This window comes from Amphibalanus amphitrite, unplaced genomic scaffold, assembly GCF_019059575.1.
Source record: "Amphibalanus amphitrite isolate SeventyFive unplaced genomic scaffold, NRLGWU_Aamphi_draft 000734F_arrow, whole genome shotgun sequence".
NCBI lineage: Eukaryota > Metazoa > Arthropoda > Thecostraca > Balanomorpha > Balanidae > Amphibalanus > Amphibalanus amphitrite.
In genome coordinates, this window is record NW_024882228.1 from 142,426 (window position 1) to 164,391 (window position 21,966).

Sequence of the window (21,966 nt, forward strand, 5' to 3'; positions counted from 1 at the left end):
ACGCCGAAAAAGTCACTTCTTTGATATTTTTAGTTTGTGCGCTTAACGGTATGCGAATTCATCAAATGCGCCTGGTATGTTTGAAAGGCAAAAGACTGGCCTCTCGAATGACGCCAACAAGAATAGCTTATGTTGTCTACCTTGCGTGCTACGGGCGTCAGAAAAAAAGTATTCGGCGTTCCCCCAACTTCCCCTACTACCCGGGTGGTATGCATACTGCCCGGGCTGTTGGGTAGTTTGCATACTGCCCGGGTAGTTTGCATACTGCCCAAGTTAGTATATGGCCCGTAACACATAATACCCCTCGATTTGCCCTCGCGCTAAGTCTATTCTAATCATCACTGTCGCTTTTTTATCCGAGATGATGTCGCCACTAAACGGGTTGTTTTGTTTGCTTGCTTGCGTTGAATGGTCATTACGGATTATTGAAGGATTATGATAAAATAGGAATGAGGCAAGGGAGGATATGCACCGCACTCCGCAGGTGTTTCAATTAGATCACAAAGACATCATTTGCGGCATCGTGCGGAGTCCCTATCTTCCCCTCCTCTGCACTGCAGCATCTCCGCGCCCCACACACGGCGTCCTCACTCGACGGCCGGCCGCCGCCAACTGACTCACTCGCCGGGCGCCGCGACCTGACCCGTGTCACTGCCGCGGCCTGCGCAATAGAGTCGGGGCTGGAATCCGGGGGTTCGGCCGGCCGGCCGCCTCTGGAGCGGGGGACTTTTTTAGTAGACCTACTGTACATACATACCTGCGGTAGCCACTGCGGGTCCCTGTACCATAGAGCATGGTAATACGTGGTAATTTATTTTATGCGCATACAATACATACATATATTATACACTGTGATCTCTATACGCCGCAAAATAAATAACAACGCACCACCTACAACGATGAACGTTCGGGAGAGACGAACGGAGCGAAGCCAATGAGCTGCAACAAGAGCAAAACAACGGCGGCACGGCCGGCCTGAGATCAACATCCTTCAGTCTACAGTTTGTACTCGCCTGTCTACACAGACACTAGCAACCAAGGAAACAAGAGACAGAGCAGAGTCCAATGCCCAAGTCAACGACAGCTTTCATTATGTATAAAATGTACAAACTCCTTCCCACTTTCCATTACCCTACCACACCCTTTCGCAGCAATACAGTTAATCTGACCAGAACCAGATTAACAAACATAGCATCAAATTTGATAGCAGAACATGCAGCAGTCTCCAATATTCTCTGGTAAAGCTTGCAATTCGCTCTGGCCAGCGTTCAGAAAAAAAAACAGGAATATGCTTAGTAGAACCGCTCATGGCCATGTATAGAGCGCAATCCTAGCAAAGGTAATGCCATTCAGTTTCCAAATAATTTTCAGAGAAAATGGTGTGCCGTTTAATAGGACATCACTCTTCAGTCCTATGTGCACTTTAAAGTACACCTCATCACAAAAGGTTTCACCTATTATAATAGCTAAAAGGCAAGGCTGCAGTATAATTACTAATCAATTGTTACTCGCAGTAGCCGTGAAACAAAACTGTCATCCTAGCATCCGAGCATCCAGGACGTAACTGCCCAAAGAAAATAGTATTGCTTTAAGTACAGACATACTGGCATCATACTATAACAACTACCCAACCCTTTACAAATATTGCACCTAAGAACAACAGAACAAGCATAGCGATAGCGTAAATTGTAAAGTGTAAAAAATACTGTACAATGCCACGAAGTTTACAATTGAGTCAATGCACAGGCACACAGAGAGTGCCGCGGCACTGGAGGCCGTGCAGGCACACACGGAGTGCCGCGGCGCTGGAGGCCGTGCAGGCACACACGGAGTGCCGCCGCGCTGGAGGCCGTGCAGGCACGCGGCGCTGGAGGCCATGCAGGCACACACGGAGTGCCGCCGCGCTGGAGGCCGTGCAGGCACACACAGAGTGCCGCGGCGATGGAGGCCGTGCCGTCTCTACGAGCACTCGATGACGTGCAGCTGCGACGTGTCGATGACGGACGGCCGGGGCGCCGGCGCCGAGCTGCTGGGCGACTGGCGGCCCGCCCACGCCTCGGCCTCTGCCAGGCTCAGCGCCTCGCTGCTCAGCTCGATCAGCTCCAGGTCGGGCCGCGGGCTGAAGCCGGGCCGCGGCGAGCCGCCGCCCGCCGCCGCCGACTCGCGGCTGACCCGCAGCTGGCGCTCCTGCTCGGCCGTCGGCTTGCATGTGGTCGACTTCCAGTGAGTGCGCAGGCCGGACGCGCTGATGTACTTCTTGTTGCAGGTTAGACAGGTGAACGGCCGCTCGTTGGTATGCAGCCGCTTGTGCAGCTTCAGGTGCACAAACTGCGTGAAGCGGGACGGACAAATGTCGCACACGTACGGCTTCTGGCCAGAGTGTAGCCGCATGTGTGTTTTGAGGTTGGAGGTGCTGCTGAAGCGCTTGCTGCACAGTCGGCACTCGTGCGGCTTCTCGCCTGTCGGATAGAGCGCCACAATCAGTTAGCTGAAACTACACGCATCCACCGCATCGATGATGTGAGCGCAAACGATTTCGCGCTGTACTGGAAATGGTGCAGGTAACGAGTGGAATAGCACGAGTAGAAAGACAACGCATCGCAACGAGCACCAGTGCAGTGGCGTCATAATGCAAATCAAAATAGTTAAAACAACGAGGCATTCATCCAACAGCCTCCTGTCATCACGGCTCGGAAAGCCCGACTAATAATATCATGCGCCACAACCGGCTCATGCAAGCCGAATCGCTCACCACAGGGCGGAAAAAGACGTTACCCCCCCCCCCCCCGAGCCGCCAGTTTTTGCAGGACTAGTTGAACTCACCTGTGTGAACCAGGTTGTGCTTCTGCAGGTGGGCCAGCTGCGTGAAGCTCTTGCTGCACACCTCACACTTGAAGGGCCGCTCGCCGCTGTGCGTGCGCAGGTGCACCTTGAGGTTGCTGAGCTGACCGAACGTCTTGAGGCACTGGTTGCACTGGTAGTGCATCTTGCCGTCCTTCTTCTCCAGCGGGTAGGGCAGCGACCGGAATCCGCGCGGCCGCGGCTCGCTCGACTCGGAGCCCAGCGCCGGCGAGGGCGCGCCCCGGCAGCCCGGCGACACCTGGGACGACGCCGAGCCGACGCTGTTGGCGCGGCCGTAGCCGTCTGACGGGTACGGGCTGTACTGGTACTGGTAGGACGAGAAGCACGGGTACACGGCGCTGGACGAGCTCGGCGCCGGACACGCGGCCGCCTGGATCGGCGGCGGCGGCGGCGCCGAGGGCCGCGGCACCGGCGGCGCCGAGCTCGAGTCCGGGCTGGGCTGCATGGAGTCCAGGTAGCGCTGGCCGGCGTGTCGGTAGTAGTAGTCGGTCGGCGAGCTTACAGAGTCCGGCTGCGGCGCAGACTCGGACGCCACGATCACCTGCACGGGCTCCATGAGCCGCGCCGGCGGCACGGGCTCCTCCTCCCGCTTGTAGAGCAGGATGTTCTCCAGGAGGCTGCTGTTGGGCCGCGCGCCCACCGGGTCCACGCCGTAGCGGCGCAGGCGCTCCTGGAACTCGCGGCCGGCCGGGTGGCCGCTGCCGCTGCCGCTGCCCACCTGGGTGCTGTCCGTCACCTGGTGGTACTGAGAGTCGGCCTCTGGTGAGCGCGGCGCGCGCCCGTACGGCCGCGCCCGGTACGCCTCCGACACCCAGCTCTGGTCGGGCACACCCTCGCTGCCGCCGCTGACGTGCACATGCTGCTGCTGCTGCTGCTGGGGTGGCGGCGGCAGCGGCGGCGACTGCTGCGGGGGCAGCGGCGCGCTCATCACGTGATAGGTGGGCGGTGAGCGCGGACTGGAGGGGCGCGGCTCGGCGCTGCGCGGACTGGCCGGAGTGCTGGTCATGGGCGGACTGTAGACGGCCGGACTGTGGTGCGCCGGCGCCGACTCGTCGTGGGACTCGACCGACGTCGAGTCTTGGCGGCGGCGCTCCGCCTCGTTCTGCGACTTGATGTGGTACGCCTTGGACATTTTGATTTTGACCTTGCGGAACTCGTTTCGCGAGTCGTCCTCGTCTCGCGGCCGTTTGCCGGACTTGCTGAAGTCGAGCACGTAGTTGTTGTCGCAGTCGTCGTCACTGCTGGGCTCGTGGTGCGGCGAGTCCGGCTGGTACTCGTGGCTCAGGTAGCCCTCGTCAGAGCGCACCGGCGACGTCTGCTGGCGCGCCGCGTGGCCGGCCGTCTCGGCGCCCGTTGTCTCCTGCTTCACCTCCTCCCCCGCCGCAGGAGCGGCCTTCGCACGCTGCTCTGTAGGAGGGAGATTCATCGCGTCAGGGAGCACCGTAACGACTGAATGAATCCGGCGCTGAACAGACACCGCCGTACGACGGTGTGCTGTACGCACTACGCAGCGTCGATCGTCGATGTATAAACAAGAACGACAAACACATCGCGCACTACGCGTTCAATCAGCTAACTATCTATGCTTTGCAATTTCCATCGATTCAGCTATCTTTACATGCGTGGATCCGTACAATGTCCTAATGTGTAACGTCTAACTGTAAGTAATATCTTGTTCATTCATGGGATAAGGGTAGAGTTTGGAGGCAATTCGGCTACACTCACGTATTTGGTCGAGCATGAGGGAGCCGGAGACCGGGTAGTTGAGCCGGTGGGCGAACTCGCGGCAGTACCACACCAGCAGCTCCTCGCCCGGCTCAATGTCGCGGATCGTGTAAAAGTAGATGTTTTGCTGAAAGGAAAGACGTACAAACTGTAAAAGCGAGTAAGAAAACAGCAGTGTGGCCGGTAAAAGCATAGGTTGCCAGCACGTCGCCAATCATCCAGATTCATCAGCTTCCATGTGATGATGCTGGTTATCACTGACTAGCGTTGACACAACTGTCGTCGCATCAATACTGAAGGAGCGCTAAAATCGTAACCGCAACTCATCTCGTGCATGGTTCGTTAAGATAATTCGAAATGGAGCCCAGCACACGAAGGATAATAGCGAGTGGACTTTATCGAAATACCCTGAGAACACCCTGAGCCCGTCACCTGACGTTCAGGTCAGCCGAGCTCCCCAGTGTGCCCTGGCAGCGCGCACCGCTCTGTGCCGCGCAGCCCGCTCTGAGGACAGCGCCCCCTCCCGGACCGATCGCAAGGCTTACCTCGTGCTGAACAGCCACCAGGTTCTGCGAGTTGGGAGAGAACGCCGGGTTCACGTAACGCATCCAGTTGGACTTGCTCGTGTCACGGGCGTCCAAAAAGTAGTAGTCATCGCTCGATGTGTATACCTGGAGAGGGGGAGAGCGAGGGGGTCAGTTGGGCGCGGCAGCGGAGCGGCAATATGAACTCTTATCCGACTCGGTTCAGATGCACCGTGACCTTTAACAGGTCGCCAGTTCCGGGTTCCCATATTGCGAAACATCCCTGAAATAGACGCACTAGCATGACTGGAAGTTACTAAGGCGAAGCGAAGGCGCAGCAAGGCAGAGAATACAGCCGGAAACGTGCAGGCGCGGCCGGCGTGAGCTCAGCCTTCCGGCCGGCCAAGAGTCGCGAGCCAGCACGTCGGCACTGGGCCAGAGGCGCGGGGGACACTGACTGTGACCGCACCGTGATCAGTCCGCGGGGGCGCACACTGCACGTGCGGGCAGTGGACGGTCGCGTGCCGCGTGCCGCTGCAGTGCCGGGCGTGCTGCACCCCTCTGACGGGCCGACATGCTGGTGAATCCCTTCCCGTGGGGCACGCGGCGGGACAGGCCAGTCCGGCTATCAACAAGCAGTACCTGCAGCCTGGCGGCGAGCTTCCGCAGACGCAGCCGGCGCAAAGCGGAGAGACCCTGCACAGAGAAGACGACAGGGAGTTGGTACCGACACCAGCGGAGTAGATTCCGACACCAGGGAGTTGGTACAGACACCAGGAAGCTTGTACCGACACCAGGGGAGTATAGATTCCAACACCATGTCACGTGCATCGGTCACCAGAGCCGGCGCGACGCACGTCGCCCTCCACCGTACCGTACACGCGCACCCATTGTTCAGTACTCACCCTCCAGAAGTACTTTTTGATGGCCGTCGGAGAGACCTGGTGTCTCCGCAGGGGCTCGCCGACCAGGGGGCCGAACCGGGTACCCTGCGGCAGGCCGATCTTGGCGCGCACGCCCGACACCTGCGCCAAAGGCAAACGGAACCGGTGATGGGGCGTCGCGGTACGCCATAAGGTTCGACATCTATCTAAAAAACTATTCACGTCAGACCTTAACAAATACCCGTCTAGTTGTATCGCAACCGAGCGTTCGCGATGATTGCGACAGCAAGTGTTCCAAATCAGTATCATACATTCATGGGCACATGAAACAAAATACCAGCCTATCAGTAAGAGGACTTAATCGCAAACACTGAACGGTGCAATGCCTGCTCAATCAGTGGGCCCCAGTTGCGTTGGTCAGTTCGGCGTTGTCCGCTGGCGCTACTCACCCCCTCCTTGATGGTGACGTTTTTGGGCAGCGAGGCGTGCGCGCGCTGCTCGGTGCCCTCCGCCACCGGCGAGTCGCGCACCAGAAACGTGGCGCGCGCGTCAAACTCGCTCTCGCTGAGCTCCTCCAGGTTCCAGCAGGCGTCCTCTGTCTCCGAGGTGGGCATCTGAGGGCGCAGACGGCGTCAGGTCAGGCGCGGCCGAACGACGGGTCCAGCTGCAGCGGACGACATTGACTGAGCTGGGCTGGCCGGGCCGGGGGTGCGACTGCAGTGGGTACTGGGCATGGCCGGCCTGGGCTTAACATGGATATGACTGCACCAACAGTGCACGTAGCCATCCACCAGCCCAGGCTGCCGGTTTGAGCCCGGGAAATCCACAGATCAGCAGTGATACGGAGTTTTACACATCGTAAAACAAGTAGGTAAAATTGGTACTTCATTGTGCGAAACAATTGACGTGTGTCGAAACATAGGCTGAATGTGTTGACGAAGCGAGCAATTCGTAAGGATAGGAGAGATGACATCGCAGAACGTGTTCGTAATAGCCCTGCCTCTGGTCTATTTAGGCAACTGAAGTCAGTTATTGCACCTAAGCGCGGTCCCTCAGTATCTCCTGTCAGCTTAACTGCCTCAGAGCTTAACAACTACTTCTGTTCTATAGGCAGGTCTACTCGTGACGCAGTGGTGACAGAGTTTGAACGTTCTGGTCGCCAGCCGCTGGATGTTAGGCTCCCTCGCATCCATACAGGGGCTCTACACATCATACCAGTCACGCTTGACCAGCTCCACAGAGTGATCCTTAGTATGCCGGATAGGGACACATGCGTGCCGGGTGACATACCAGTTAGGATTTTAAAGCTGTGTTTTAACCACATCGGCCGCCATTTACTACGAATCATCAATACTAGTCTAGTCACAGAGCACGTTCCCGCTAGCTGGAAGCGAGCGGTTGTTATCCCTCTCCATAAGAGAGGAGACCCGTCACTGACATCGAACTTTCGACCTATCACCAATGTGCCAACTGTGTGCAAACTCATCGAGAAGTTAGTTCATCATCAGATCAGTACTTACCTTGAACATCACTGCCTTTTTAGTCCGGAACAGCATGGTTTTATGTCAGATCATTCCACAACCACAGCTCTTTTATCCATGACTGACCAAATCCTGGACGGCATGGACCAGTCCCAGGTAACTCTTCTCGCACTAATCGACCTCAGCCGTTGTTTTGATGTCGTAGACCACGATACACTGCTGACTAGCCTAGAACAGCTCCAGATTTCAACCGGATGGATCAGGAGTTATTTGTCAGGCCACACACAGCGCGTACGGCTGGGAGACACTTTCTCGGACCCCCTACCCATTGACATCGGCACATTCCAGGGCTCCTGCCTTGGGCCCCTGTTATTCAACATCGTCAGCAACAACATCAGCTGCTACATACCATCCACCATCAACGACTTCCACACCTTCTCAGTTCGTTATGCTGACGACACCCAGGTGGCCATCACGGGTCCTCGCAGCAGACTACCCGATCTGAAGCTGTCTCTGGAGAGCTTGTTAGACGTGCTGTGTACATGGTTTTCCCAGCACGGCATGATGGTGAACGCCAGCAAGACGGAGCTGCTCATGTGTGGCGACCGTCGCCAGCTGTCTCAGATCGGAGAACCACCTCAGATCGAGTTTATGGGTCAAACACTTCCTCTGTCAAGCACAGTGAAGAACTTAGGAGTTGTCATGGACTCTGAACTTTCTTGGGAATCGCATATCAATACCACCATCAACCGCTGTTTCGGCATTCTTATCGGTCTCATGCACATCAGACATATCATTCCACACTCTGTTTTACCTCGCCTTGTCGATTCTCTCGTTTTCTCACACATACGTTACTGTGCGCCCGTCTTCGGTAGCGCCAATCGCACGGCCATAGCCAGGCTGCAGAAGGTCTTCAACTTTTCAGCCCGAGTTATTTCCGGGAGACGGAAATTCGAGCACATTTCTGATGTGCTCGAGGAACTTGCGTGGCTGCCTGCTGCTGATTTTATAGCACATGCCGACCTGTCACTGATCCATAGCATTCTTACATCTGGAAAGCCTCATCTTTTACGCTCTTATCTCTCTTACAACCACGAACACGTATGTCGGGATACTAGACAATCACACCTATTAGCTCTGTCACGTGTAAGAAACAACCATGGCAAGCGTCGATTTACGTACCGTGCTGCGTCCCTGTACAACCGAACAGCGTTGAACAATGGCTTTGCTGGCCTTAGTAAGTCAGTGTTCAAGTCCAAGATCAGGAACGTGCTGCGACTGAGTGGTACCGTTGGGTAGGATATTTACCTACTGTCATTGTCATTGTATCGCGCTACTGTGATCTTAGTTTACTTGTCATCTTCATGTGTTTCGTACTGTTATGACGATGATCGGAGAAAAGCCCTGCCTTATAGTGGATCGATCTGATGATGTTTAATAAATAAATAAATAAATAGTGTTTACCTTCAGCAACCATTGAAAGTGAAAGATAAATGACGTACCGAAAAGTGGCTCGTCACAACGGAAATTCACGAGCATTAACAATGCCCATTATGCCAGGGGCCCCTCGCACAGCACTCCAGAGCTAGCATTTCAATCGGAAGAGAACAGGTGCGATCGCTGCTCGGCCGGCGGGCTTGCAGGCCCACCGGGCTTCCGTTCGTGTCCCGGTGCCTGCAGTGGACTCCGGCACCAGGCGCAGCCGGCAGCGCCGACGTCACCGCGGCCACGTGCTCACGTCAGCCGCGGGCCGCACTGCCGGCCGTTTTTCCTGTGTCTGTGGCCGGCGCCGGTGTCTGTGGGACCGTCCGCCGACCTGTGCTGCCGGCCGGGGAGGCGCGCCGCTGCTCCGGGGGCCCGGTCGACCAGCGCCGCTGCGGGGCCCCCGGGCGGCGTCACGGCACCAGTGTCACTGGTCCGAGCCCCGAGGACGGCCACCGGTAGACGGCCTGCTGCGGAGCCTCGTCCGTCCGAGCATAGCTGCGACGTAGCGCACCAACCGCCGCTGCAAACCATCTGACAATCGCTGGCCGCTCTGATGAAACCTTAGAACGCAGAAACAGTAGGTATTCCGCAACCACGTGCACTGACGTCATACGGCACAGCGCGCCGCTGCGCCGGGCGCCGGGGGAACGCACCGCCACTGGGCAGTGGGCGCAGCGGCTGCACCGTCCGACCTACCTCGACCTTGACCAGCGCCGGCTCGGGAGCGAGTCGCTGAACTCGCCTGACGACACGGGCGCGCGGCGCGCGCGCAGCTGGCGGCCGCGGCCGGCGCTGACCTTGTCCTTCGCCGCCGGCTGGCCGGCCGTTTGTTTACAGGGCGCCGGCGGCCGCGGCCGGCGCGGCCCCGCGGCCGATGACCCCGGCCGGCCGCCCTGACCTTGGCGGCGGGCGCCCAACGACGCACATGTGCTGCTGGGCCCGGCGCGGGGCGGGGTGGGGTGGCCGCGCGCGCCGCCCCGCCGCCCGGAAGTGAACTGGCAGACTGCAGTGGGGTGTCCTGTGGCACTGCCCAGTGCAGCAACCGCGCCTGTCGCGCCGTCACCGACCAGTTTTACGATTGAAAAATACCCGTGCTTCCGTATTTCTGTCCGTAAGTACGGCTCGGCCCACCGCATTATCAGAAGCAATGCGCATTGTGTATGAGGTCCGGACACAAATATACGTATGACGTCGTAGCGAGCCTCGGCGAGCCCACCCCGTCCTGCCGGCCTGGTCCTTGTTGCTGATGGGCGCCGTCTGTTTGGCCCGCCGCGCAGCCAGTTGCACAACTCTGCGGCGCATATGCCGCGGGCCGGCGGCCCGGGACGGGTTCGGCACGCAGCTCGGTGCAGCTGCGCGCAGCAGGAAAGTTCGAACCACTGGAGGCGAAAGTGGCGAGCCGCGCAGCAAACTTCGCGTCACCGACATTTCCCAAGGTCATTGAGTGCACTCCCTATATTGGTGACTGAGTACCTCATGCTTGAACCTAGACTTGGGAGTGGGAAGTTTGTGCAGCATTTTTGTGATTTTGTACACAGTGTTTTCTGTAGTGTAGTCATCCTAGTTTCCAAGAAAGTTGCCTCACATGACACATCCATACCCAGTAACGCTCACCGAGGGGCATCGCATAGTGGATGGTTGCCATCGACTCATCCAGGTGAAACTCAAAGTCACGACAGGTACTTGCCACGGAATTCTGAAAACCAACGCTGCAACAGAATATTTACGTCCATACGACACTTCCCGTTTGCACGCTATGACCGTCTGCCGGGGCCGCCGCTATTCGCGCGGTAGCTCGCTGGTGGCTGTGGTGTCGCCCGGTCCGGTCGGCGCGGCGGTACACGGGGGGGGGGGGGGGGGTCGCCCGGTCGGCGTCGTGTCGCCCTCTCGGGAAGCGCAGCGTGATTCAGAGTCGCCGTGGTATGCGGATGGAGCGCCGGCTGCCGGACCCCGACCCGGCGGCCAGGTGTTCCGCCCCCCCCCCCTCTCCGACCTCTGAGGCCGCGGTCTGTTTTTCCATTTCCTCCGCGCCGGCCATCCTCAGAAGGTGTTTGTGTAACGGGGTTGGGCCGGCCGGGACCCAGTGTCCACCACCCCTCCCGGCCGGCCGGGACCCTGTGTCCACCCCTCCCGGCCGGCCGGCGCGGCGGGCTGACCCCATTGGCGGCCAGCTCCGTTAGCCGCGGCCGGCTCCCTCCCGGACCTGGACCTGGGACGCGCCGGCCAGCCGGTCATTGTGCGCGGCCGCCAAAACAGCCCCGGCTGGCCGGCCCGGAACTCAGGCGCCGTACAGTTCGGGGCACCTACAGCCCCCGGCGGGTGAGGGAGGTCCCCGCCGAGCCGGCGAGTGAGGCGCCCCCCCCCCCGTCTACACACACGGTGTCCGAGGTGCACAACAGGTCCGGGGGACAGACAGGACGGGCCAGAGGGTTCCAGACGGGCCGGGGCTACAGTACGGTGGCAGGGGGTAGGCCAGGGCCTCAGGTTTAGTCCACCAATGCCCGACGATCCTCCGACAACTGAACCAGAAGACACACCAGAAGAGGATCAGACTTGTTTTCAGAAGTTACTTCGGGAAAACTTGGAGAAAAGCACAATTGCGTGGGTGAAAAGGAATAGTAAAGAAATGTTAACGATCTAAAGCCAGGCCAGGTTTTCGAAAATAAACCAAAACGCATTAAAATGTGAAAATGTCGACAGAGTATTGTGTACTGTGTAGTGACAAGTGAGTAGCTTTCAACGAGAAGAATTAAAAGTAGAAACGGAAAGTATTTTATCTGAGAATCAATGTGCCTATACGCCGGTACCTATGTATAGAAAGATAGGGAGAGTGAGGTTGAGAATGAAAGGGAGAGGAAAGAGAGAGTGAGAGAGAGAGGAGAGAGAGAGAGAGAGAGAGGGAGGGAGGAAGCGACAAAAAGACGGACGGACGGACGGACAGGGGCAGAGTCAGTCTCAGACACTCACAGCCACACACTTTCTTAGCAGAGCCACAATTTGGGACAACGACATTCAAAATTACACAGTAAATTTACAATACAAAGATTAACAATTCCAGACCGTATATGAAACTATGCGAAATCATTAACTTTTTTTATTATTTGCTGTTGGTCAGTATTCCAGCGCTGATTGGTGAGCTCTGGAGAACAGCTCTGCCGGCGCGGCCGTTTCGATTTTCTCGGCGGCGGCGGCGCGGCGCGGCGGCCGGCAGATGTGGCACAGAGGCCCGCTCGGAGCGGTTACGGTTCCGGCGGGCTGCGGCGGGTTCACTGGCCGGCCGCCGCCGCCAGCGCGGGTCAGCGAACGGGCCGCCGCGCCGCCGCCGCTGACGATAACGGTGTCATCTGGTACACAACACTCGGGCGACGGCGACCGCCCACCCTGCGCCGCGCCGTGAGCCAGCCACGGGCCACTGAGCGCTCACCTCGCTGCCACCCGACACACCAACTGCCGTATAGTCAACCGAGTCGACGGAGTCGGCAATGATTGATAAATAGCACCGACTGCTGTCAATCAGGGCCTGTGCCACACTCTCCTACATCCCTCTTTCCACAGAGCTAAAATACAGATTCCGTTCCGTGACACTGCCGCCCTCTGTTGCGTTCCAGAATTAACCTGCGATTTCGCAATAGACCAGTGAACTCGCAGCTGCACGCGTTATCTGCGAGAGGGTTTATCGGTCTCTGTGACCGGCGGGTGCGTCATCGGTTCCGCGCAGCCGCCGGCCCGTCACCGAACGGAGGTGGGGGGGGGGGGGTAGGAGGTCAGCTGGACGATGGGTCAGAGGCGTGGGCGACCACCCCGACACCGAGCCACCGACCACCAGCCGACCGGCCGACCGGCCGTAGGTGTTCCTGGTTACAGTGTTTTCCGTAATTTACATTCCTTTGAAGACATTTCGATTCCTTTTCGACGCTGATCTTGATTGACCATACCTAACTTGCGCCATCCGTAACAAAAATAGCAGGTGATCATCGTCAGAAACTTATTGAAAAATTTTGTGATCTTAATTTAGAAAACCCGAGCATTCCACCATTGATGGAATGGTGAAGAGCAGCGGAAAAAATGTGGTCCTCTGCGTCCGAGCTCTCCGGGAGTATACGCCGGGTGCCGGTAGCAGCCCAGTCTCAGTATGGGCGACTCTCGGCCCGGCGCCGGTAGCAGCGCGGTCTCAGTATGGGCGACTCTCGGCCCGGCGCCGGTGACCCATGGCGACAGCAGGCCCGGCGCCGGTGACCCGGCCGCGCCGCCGGTGACCTCCATTCAGCGGCCGCCGCGCGGTTTTTGTGAGCTCGGCCGTCGCCGAATATGTGTCAGCGCGCGCGGCGGCCGGCGCCGCCGAGCCAGCGGGCGTTGAACTCTCTACCTGTTCCAGATCCGCCGATACCGTTGTCCGCCGGCGGGAGTCATGGCGCCGTGGTTCTCTTTCAACGCCGGCTGGAATGAGAACGAAAGTCGGCTGCGGCGGCGCCGGCTAACGGTACCGCTGACCGGGGACAGAGCCGCCGAGCAGTGGCATGGGCCGCCGGGCAGAGTGCGCACAGAGCCGCCGCCGCAGTGGTGGACGGCGCGCTGCCCGCTCCCGCCGAGAGCGGCTCAGCCGGACGGACCGCCGCCGCTACTTCCCATCACATCTATCCTCCAACATAATGGTCTCCTGGCTCTGCTGGCAGACACACCTTTCTTAGAACGCGACAGAATAAGGAGACACCTGAAGACGATGAGTCGTAGGCTGACCACCTGTGTTAGCAGTGTCGTCCGTTCGTCTCTCCATCAACACAGGTTCATGACCTGAGCCAGCAGCACCCCCACCGTTCGCTCTCTGCTTCCCCGACCCGCCCCGCGTCCCACGGCACAGCCTGTGTCCGCAGTGTGTCCGCTGTGTGTCCGCAGTGTGACCGCTGTGTCCGCAGTGTGACCGTGTCGCTCAGGACGGCCGGAGGGGGCCGTTCACCCCGACCAACACCGGCCGATTGCGTCACTCTGCCCACTGCCGCGGCTCTGCAGGCGGCGCGCAAGGTCGAGCGGACGGCGAGTGCAACGCTCGGCGCGGCGCTACCCCGACGAGCTGGACGCAGCACAGGCCGCTATCCCGGCCGGCAGGCGGGCGTATCGGCGCGGCCAGCACCAAGACGGAAGTGCACGAGCGTCGGCCCCCGCGCTACAGAGGAGGTCTTCCCTTCATACGCAGGTCACAATAAGGATAAGATGGTGCATGTCGAGAATATGCCAGGCAAACGAGCATAGTTACAAGCACCAGCGGCTATTTAAAGTCCGTGCCAGGCTGGTGGTTTGGTGCAAGTGCGCGGCCCCGGTATCTCGGGACCCCAGAGTGACGAGCTGCGCACCCGACCAGCGGATCAGACGGGAAGACGGCCAGACGGAGACGGAAAACGGCGACGGACGGCCGCCACCAGCGGGAGCTGCGCAAAGTCGCCCGCCGCCAAGGAGGCCAGCCAAACTTTCCCGACCGCCGCCGCCGCGGGCGGAGCTTCACTTTCCTCGGACGTTGAACCGGCTGGGTCGGATGTCCGCACGGTTCAAAATGCCGCCACAAAACACCCACCTCCGCCCTTATGGCCGATTAGTGGGGCCGCGCGGCGCTTCTCGCCGGCAGGGGTGAACAGGGGCCCGGGGCCCGGGGCCCGGGGGCACCACTGTCCCCATCCGTGGCCATACCGCCGCGGAGTGCGGCACTAAGACCGACCAGCACCAGACGCAGGGTCACCGGCGGGCACTCGATGAAATCGACATTAGCCATGACGCGCCCCTGCCCCAGGGGATTTCGGATTTGTGGAAAAAGTTTGAGCTATCCTTTATACCGCCTCTAGGTTTTCAGCTAATTGGCTAGCGAGATAAAGAAAATGTGCTAAGAAATCATGATAATCATGGACCACATTTGAAAATCATTTATCAATTTTCAGGATCTTAATACGAGCCACAGAACCACAGCCACTTACAATTTGCAAGCACAACGAGAAGTTTGTGCAAATAGCCCACGCTAGTACGCAAGCAAAAATCTGAATCTTCGCCTCTGGTAGTATTGTTGTGCTGCAATAGGTATTGTATCTTCTCGAAACATCAGTCACCTTCGTTCTCGGTGTGAGTGAGCCAGTGCACCTTCTGAGCAGTGCTGGGCCCTCCGTCCAAATCTCCGTACCGTAAGTCGGTCAGCCGATTTCGTTTTCACTGTTGGCGGCGCCTGCGACCGGCATGGGTTCATTGGCCGGTCATGCCCTGGGAAGCGCTGCCGCTACCGGTCGGCGAGCCGCCGTCTTGCGGCCGGCGCGGACACTGGCCGGCGCGGCAGGGGCGGCGCGGCCACCATACACCTGGGCACCACTGCATCGGCCGACAGAGCAGCCCAGGGGAGGTGATTGACCAATACACAGTCAGCGGCATACCCACCGCCGCCGCATTCTTTAGGTCCCCGAGGCTCCATGACCTGACCCACAGGGACGAAACCTGCCTGACATGCCACACACAAACAGAAAGAGACCGTTTTTTAATTGTTTGTGATGTATCACTCAACGCTCCCTGCATATTAAAGTACGCTGCAACGCCACCCCTCACCGGTACCTAAAATGGTACGATTACCGCGATTACCTACCTACAAACACCTACTATGCACGGAATCCGAAAACCAAACATCCATAGGCTCATCCATAAGCTGTTTATCAGTAACGCTCATTGCTTTCTATAACCAACATTGCACATATGAATATGATTTTAAGATTCATACCTTTTGTATATTTGCACTTTTGATAGGAATATGAATAACTTCACACAAATTGCCCACAATCAATGTTTCGTCAATCCATGTTCAATCAAAGTACCTACGCAGGAAAGGGTAACTATCAAAACAGTTGCATGCGAACTTCGCTCAGTCAACCACCACCCGCATACCGAAAAAAAAACATTGTTAGGTATATGTGCCCCCAATCTAGTGGATAAAACCATAAACTTTTATCTTACCTCTTTCAATGTTCGGAGACAAATCACGAAATAAAACATTGGCGGGCATCTATGATATTGATATGAAATAATACGCTCAACGTTGAATACTATTTTTACATCACAACAATGTTGATGTTGCAATGTTGAATGGTTATCACTAAGATCAAAAAGTGCTGCTCACCTTTGTTGAACCTGCGTGGCGCCGCCGCGCCGCTCCAAAGCCAGTCGCGCTGATCGCTATTGGTACACCACTGCGACTCGTGCACGTGTTCCCTCACTGTCCGCTACGCTCGCTCACATGTGCCGCTGCTGCGCCGCGCGCCCCACCGGCCCCAAACGCTGTCTGCCGGCGGCCGGCGCGGCGGTCGGCCGCTGGGGCCGCGGCCGCGCCAGTGCGCATGCGCCACCTGCCGGCTGACCTCCGTTGGCCGCCGGATGAACCCGGCCGCGGCCCGGCCTGGATGGGGCCGGTGCTCGTCTCCTGTTCCGGTTGGCGTCACCCACACCCCGCCCCCCCCCCCCCCCCGGCCCGCGGCACAGGGGGGGGGGGGTCTCCACGGTCAATGGCCGGCCGCCGGGCGGCGCGCGGCGACTGGCCCTGGCCTTCGTGGCCGCTGTCGAAACTTGGCAGTGGCCTCACTGCACTGGGGAGGGGGGCAGTTCGGGGGCACAACAGCGCTCCTACGCTTTGATTCATGCACTAGAAGAACATTGTACATGTACAGTACACAGCAGAAGTAATGTGTGGTTTCAGTCATGGGTATGTTCTGCTTCTGAAGCCTAGGAACGATTAGCCAAACTGCAACGATACTTTAAATGTAGCGTAGCTTACATGTATCTTCACCCTTGCAGCTACAACTTTATCTATTGAGTATTGACGTCTTCTTTTCAATCAGTCCGCATTTAAAAATCGTCGGTCAAAGCCATCCGTTGAGGTTGGTAAAACCACACATTACTTTAGCGGTGGGCTGTATACCTATTCCCTGACATTTAAGCTAAAATACTCAACCCACAGTTAAAACCGATAAAACTGAGTTCAGGCTATTTTCCGATGAAAGAGGACAAATCATAATGTAATTACATACATCAGGGGTCGGCAACCTTTTTTGGGTGAGGGCCGGATAGGAGATATGGAAGCAACCGCCAGGCCGAAGCATAGCAATCGTTACAGTTTGCGACGATTAAATATGATTGAACGTACCTTTTTTAGACAGTCTGCCACAGGAAAAAGCGATTTTGAAATTAAAAGGAACGTTTGTGACTTTTTTCATTTTTTATCTCATCAGACACCCAGCCTGCTATATCATTCTTTTCGAGGTAAGTTAAATGTGTGTAGGTAGAAGCATTGTGGTAGCAAACATTCTAGTCACGTGTATGGAAAAGGTCGAGTTTTGAAAGAAATGCGGGCCGGAGCACAATGTTATAGTTGCTGATAAGAGCCGCGGGCCGGACGTCAGGATGGTCGCGGGCCGGACCCGGCCCGCGGGCCGTAGGTTGCCGACCCCTGATGCTCAGCACTTTGCCGCCGCCAATGACTCACCGGGAAGTCGCGTAAGCTGGAGCTCTTAAGATAACGGTTAAGCAAGTGCTTGCATAATTTTTCGCATTTCGTAAAATTATCTGAAACGATCGATCCAGCTCCTGGCAGATAGATATCAAAAGGTGTTACCTTTTGATTGTGACCCTGAAGAAGTCCCATGGACGAAATATAGGTATTTTTCAGAGAATTTTGCATTTCATTTACCGTTCGGAACTTAATATGAGCAAAGGCTATTATATCTCAATGATACAACTATTCAAGTAGGCAAAATTTGGCCTTTAATGACCATGGTGACCTGACCTTTCACCTGATCTAAAAATGACCTGACCTAAAAACGACCAAGATATTTTCTTCGTTATTTTTGAAGCTGTTTCGAGTACCGCTTACCGCGTGTCTCTACGTAGCCCAGGAGCCGAGTTAGGGGGGGGGGAGGTGTCCGAACACAATCTTGCGCCGATCACCGATCGAAACGCAGTTGTCGCCGATCACCGCGGTTCTCGCGGTTGTCGGCACGGGTTGTCGGCAGTCACGGCACCTTGGCTGGCATAGAAATGATCCTCAGATGTTTTGAAATGTACTACTAAAAACAAATTAAATTAAATTAATTAACAAAATAAGCTTAATAAATTTAAAAAAAAACATAAAAAAATTGCCACTGAACAACTGCAATCTGAAGATTGCACATATCAATTGTCATTGCTAAATGTCCATAGATAAATATCCAGGAATATTTTTTTAAAGAAATCTAGTTAGTCTGTTGAACACAGAACTGTTGAACACAGAGAATGGACGCGTTTCGATTATTCGATCGTCAGAAGCAAAATACAAAGAAAACAAGATATCTTGTTTGGTTTTTACTTAATATATCATGCTGATGACGATTGATTAATCGAAACGCGTCCATGCTCAATTACTTCCGTGTTTAAGGTACTGCTTGTCATTATCAATATACAATACATAGAGTTAATCTACCGCATTTCAGTCGCGAATGCACATTCTATCAGAGCTGCTAAAACATGTGCAGTGCTGTGCTTTCCTAGCGGGATGAACGCTCAAAGTCAAACCCAATAATGCTAATATGAAGACAGACATGAGCTTTTGTAGAACCTTTTTGTGAGCCATTAAAGTAACTAATTCGTCAGTCATATTGTCTTTCTAATTGCTATGAATTACTTTTAGCATTAGGTTTTAGATGCCTAGACATTTGACTCGATTTATAAGGAAGAAGTAAACTTTTGCTAATAGGTCCGTTCCATGGCTACATTCCACGACAAAGCTTCCTCAGGAATGGAAACACGAAACGGTGTAAGCAAGTAGTAACAGTATCTATTTAAGCATTGAACAAAACCAAAACAGCTTTCCCAATATTCAGACTTTTCGCTCCATCCCTCCTCCCCCCTCCCCCCCCCGGCATACGAGAAGCGACGGGACGTCGCAAAACAGGCTCGAGTCTCTGGCTTCCGGGCGGGCTGAGAAATTCCAAGCAGGCTATATAGCGCGGGCATCCCTATGAGTAGTTCGTGGCAGCGCTGCCCCCGTCACAGTAGTGGCACAATTTCTCACCGGCCGTAAGTGACGCATCACCCAGAGTACGCTGGAGTCGCCGGCCGGTCTCGTCAGTCATCAGCGGCAGTACATGGAACCGGCAGCCCGGCCCGACTCAGCGGCCGGCCCGGCGCGCCGTGACCCACTCCGGCCGAGCCGCCGCCGCCACCGCCGCCGCCGTCCCCGGTGCCGGCTCCCCGCCGCTGCACCGCCGCCTCAATCCCCGGCCACTGTTCACAGCTCCCCTCGGAATAGAGCCGAGTTTAGTGCGCCGCAGAGCCGAGCCGAAACCCCCCTCCCGGTCCTTGTGTTGTGCCGGCTAAAAAGAGAATCTGGTGGCGGCCGGTGTGTGCGTGGTGACCCCGGCGCGGCGCGGCTCCGCGCGGGGCGCTGACCGGAGTGGCCACGTCACCGCGCGTCCGGCGAGCCGGCGGAGAAAGCATTGAAAGTGGTACGGCCGGCGCTGCGGGCCGGCCACCAGGATCCGTCGCGCGCACCGACAATTACGCAGCCGATTCAGCCGAATGGCAGTTCACTTTCCACACAATACTATCTTAAAACACTTTCAATGAAGAGTTCCTGCAAAACCGTACCGCTGGAAAAATAAGTGAACATGCTAGTCTGCTATGGCGTATTTAAGTCGCTAGAAATGAGTAACGAAAACGACTTATGTAACCACCATCAGCTGTGTCCCAGCGATTTTTAGAAGAAAGTACAGGGTGATCATATCATTTGGAACTTTATTTCTTTATTAACATAAAAGCAACCGCAGGCTCATGTCCCACTTCTGGGTGCAGTCACATATGAACAAATGTATAAAATCGGGCACACGCAATCACACGCGTCGCACACACACACATACACACACAACAATACACCAGTATAACGCCTTTTGGTGCGACTAACGGAGCGAGCGAGAGGGTGGGCCTTGCACGTGCGAAATTGCGAGGGGTTACCCCCAACTGACTTGTGCACGGCACCCTACTAACCGGTCTCTAGCGATGCGCCAAATTTGAGCACAATCGGCCCAGCCGTTCTCGAGATCTGGAAGCGGCACCCTGCACGTGCGCACGTGCAAAATGGGTCCCAGCTGACTTTTGCACGGCACCCTACTAACCGGTCCCTATAACCGCGTACCAAATTTGAGCGCAATCAGTCAAGCCCTTCTCGAGATCTGGAATCGACCCCTGCACGTGCGCACGTACAGCAGCACCCCCATTGTGGCACATGGATATGCATCGCCTAGTGGGTGCCTACCTACATGCCAACTTTCAGCGCAATCGGCCCAGTTGTTACCGAGATATTGCAACAATTACAAAACTGACACCTCTTCGTTTTGCACGTGGCACGTGCATAAGGGGTCACCCACATGCATCGGGAATAGCCCAATACTTGGTAGAAGAAATGAAGCTACCCTACAAAAATTACCGCATGTAAGTCGATCAAGTGGTTGCTGAGATATAAGCCTCGCAAAAGCGTCCGCACGGCCGGTCGGCCGGCCGCTCATACTCAGTAATTTCGAGAGTTGCTGGGGGGGGGGGGGGCGTTAAACGCCCCCACTTTTTTTCGCCGGGCCATAGCATAAAAACGGCGCGCCGCAAGCGCGCCAAATTTTGGGTAGCTGTAGGGAATTGATTGAAGTTTATTGTGACAAAGTTTAAAAAAAATCGGTCGGAAAATTTTTGAGATATCGAGGTTTTAGTGACGTCATGATTTCTGAGTTTTAGACCAAAAACGGCATATGTCCAAAAAATCATATAAAATCACAGAATAGACATACAGACATGCCGTAAACGCCATTAGACTGCCAATACCTTGAAAAATCAAATGGCTATCTTCGATTATTGATTATCGTTCCAAATTTTCCAAAATCTTGAACTGAATCTTGGCAATTTCTCGTGACTACTTCACGACCATGATACATGCATTTCTTAAATTGAACTTTTTTAGCCAAACACGTACACATATGATAAAATGAATGTCACCATCGTGTTCTACGCCCCAAATTACCCATAAAACATGTGTCACAGGCTGCGAATATCAGTTTTGATTTTCGGGGATATGTGCCTACCCGGTTGACCTGCCCTTGACCCTGACCTATGCTTGACTGACCCCTACATAGAGCTGACACTCTTGTAGGCCTTATATGATGGATTGTGCACCGTTTTGACAGAGTTTATGACGAGAGGCGCCCATTGCGAAGCAGTGGCGGCGGAAGGTATTTTGGGATGGGGGGGCACACCTGATCCTTCCCGGAACCTAGGGTACCCCCAGATCTAGTTTTCTCACCGGTTTTAGGCCACTTATTTTTCACCCCTTGGCCTTTACAACAAAAATTAAAAAAAAATAAAACATTTGCAAATAAGTGAGATATTTAGTCTCATCTGAGTCAAGAAACTACCTTTTTGGTAACCTGGAATAAACGTTTAAAGCTTCCACACATGAGCTGTCAAGTCAGGTACGGGGACCCGCAGTTGCTACTGTACAGCGACCCTGAGTAAATTGTCCCAGCACCCTCACAGGGAACAACGATAAGCCGTCAGAGGGCACGCACAGAAAACCTCAGCTGCTCTTGTGCAGGGACCGGCAGTCGATATCAATGTTATCGGTTGTTACTGGACAGGACAGACGGCTAGAGTTGGGGTTCGTGTACAATAGCAACTGCGGTTCCCCGTACAGAGGGGGATTTTTTTACTTAAATAGGTATTGTCTTCCATTCAGCTTTTCTTTGAGGCCCACGGCCGCTAATATGGGGAGGACAAGCTGCCCCGACGGTTCCTGGCCCTTTGAAACTTTGTGGGGGCAGCGACCCCCACGGCCCCAGAGTTGTGGGGGCAGGCTGCCCCCATGCTGCCCCCCGGCTCACGCGCCTATGCCGGCTGGCGTCTGGCAGAGTCGCGGGGAAAGGCATGTGGCACGCTCAGACGCGCTTTCGTGACGTCCGTGCCGGGCCACTCGCGTTC

The 21,966-nt window shown here is 55.9% G+C and overlaps 1 protein-coding gene across 4 annotated transcripts; it reads right to left on the reverse strand.

The window, feature by feature from the left end:
- Window positions 1-796: 796 nt before the first annotated feature.
- Window positions 797-16,273, reverse strand: LOC122365359 (PR domain zinc finger protein 1-like). 4 transcript variants are annotated; one of them, XM_043336506.1, is made up of 9 exons: window positions 16,100-16,266; window positions 6,445-6,609; window positions 6,017-6,136; window positions 5,754-5,807; window positions 5,133-5,258; window positions 4,588-4,714; window positions 3,296-4,269; window positions 2,824-3,214; window positions 797-2,459 (listed from the first exon to the last, which is right to left on the reverse strand). In XM_043336506.1, exons 2-9 carry the CDS (start codon window positions 6,607-6,609, stop codon window positions 1,960-1,962), a joined length of 2,457 nt encoding a protein of 818 aa, XP_043192441.1. In that variant the 5' UTR covers window positions 16,100-16,266; the 3' UTR covers window positions 797-1,959. The 4 variants fall into 4 exon arrangements, with proteins under 4 accessions (XP_043192441.1, XP_043192439.1, XP_043192442.1 ...); XM_043336504.1 differs by having other exon boundaries at window positions 2,824-4,269; XM_043336507.1 differs by having other exon boundaries at window positions 2,824-4,269; window positions 5,581-5,807.
- Between the last annotated feature and the right edge of the window lie 5,693 nt (window positions 16,274-21,966).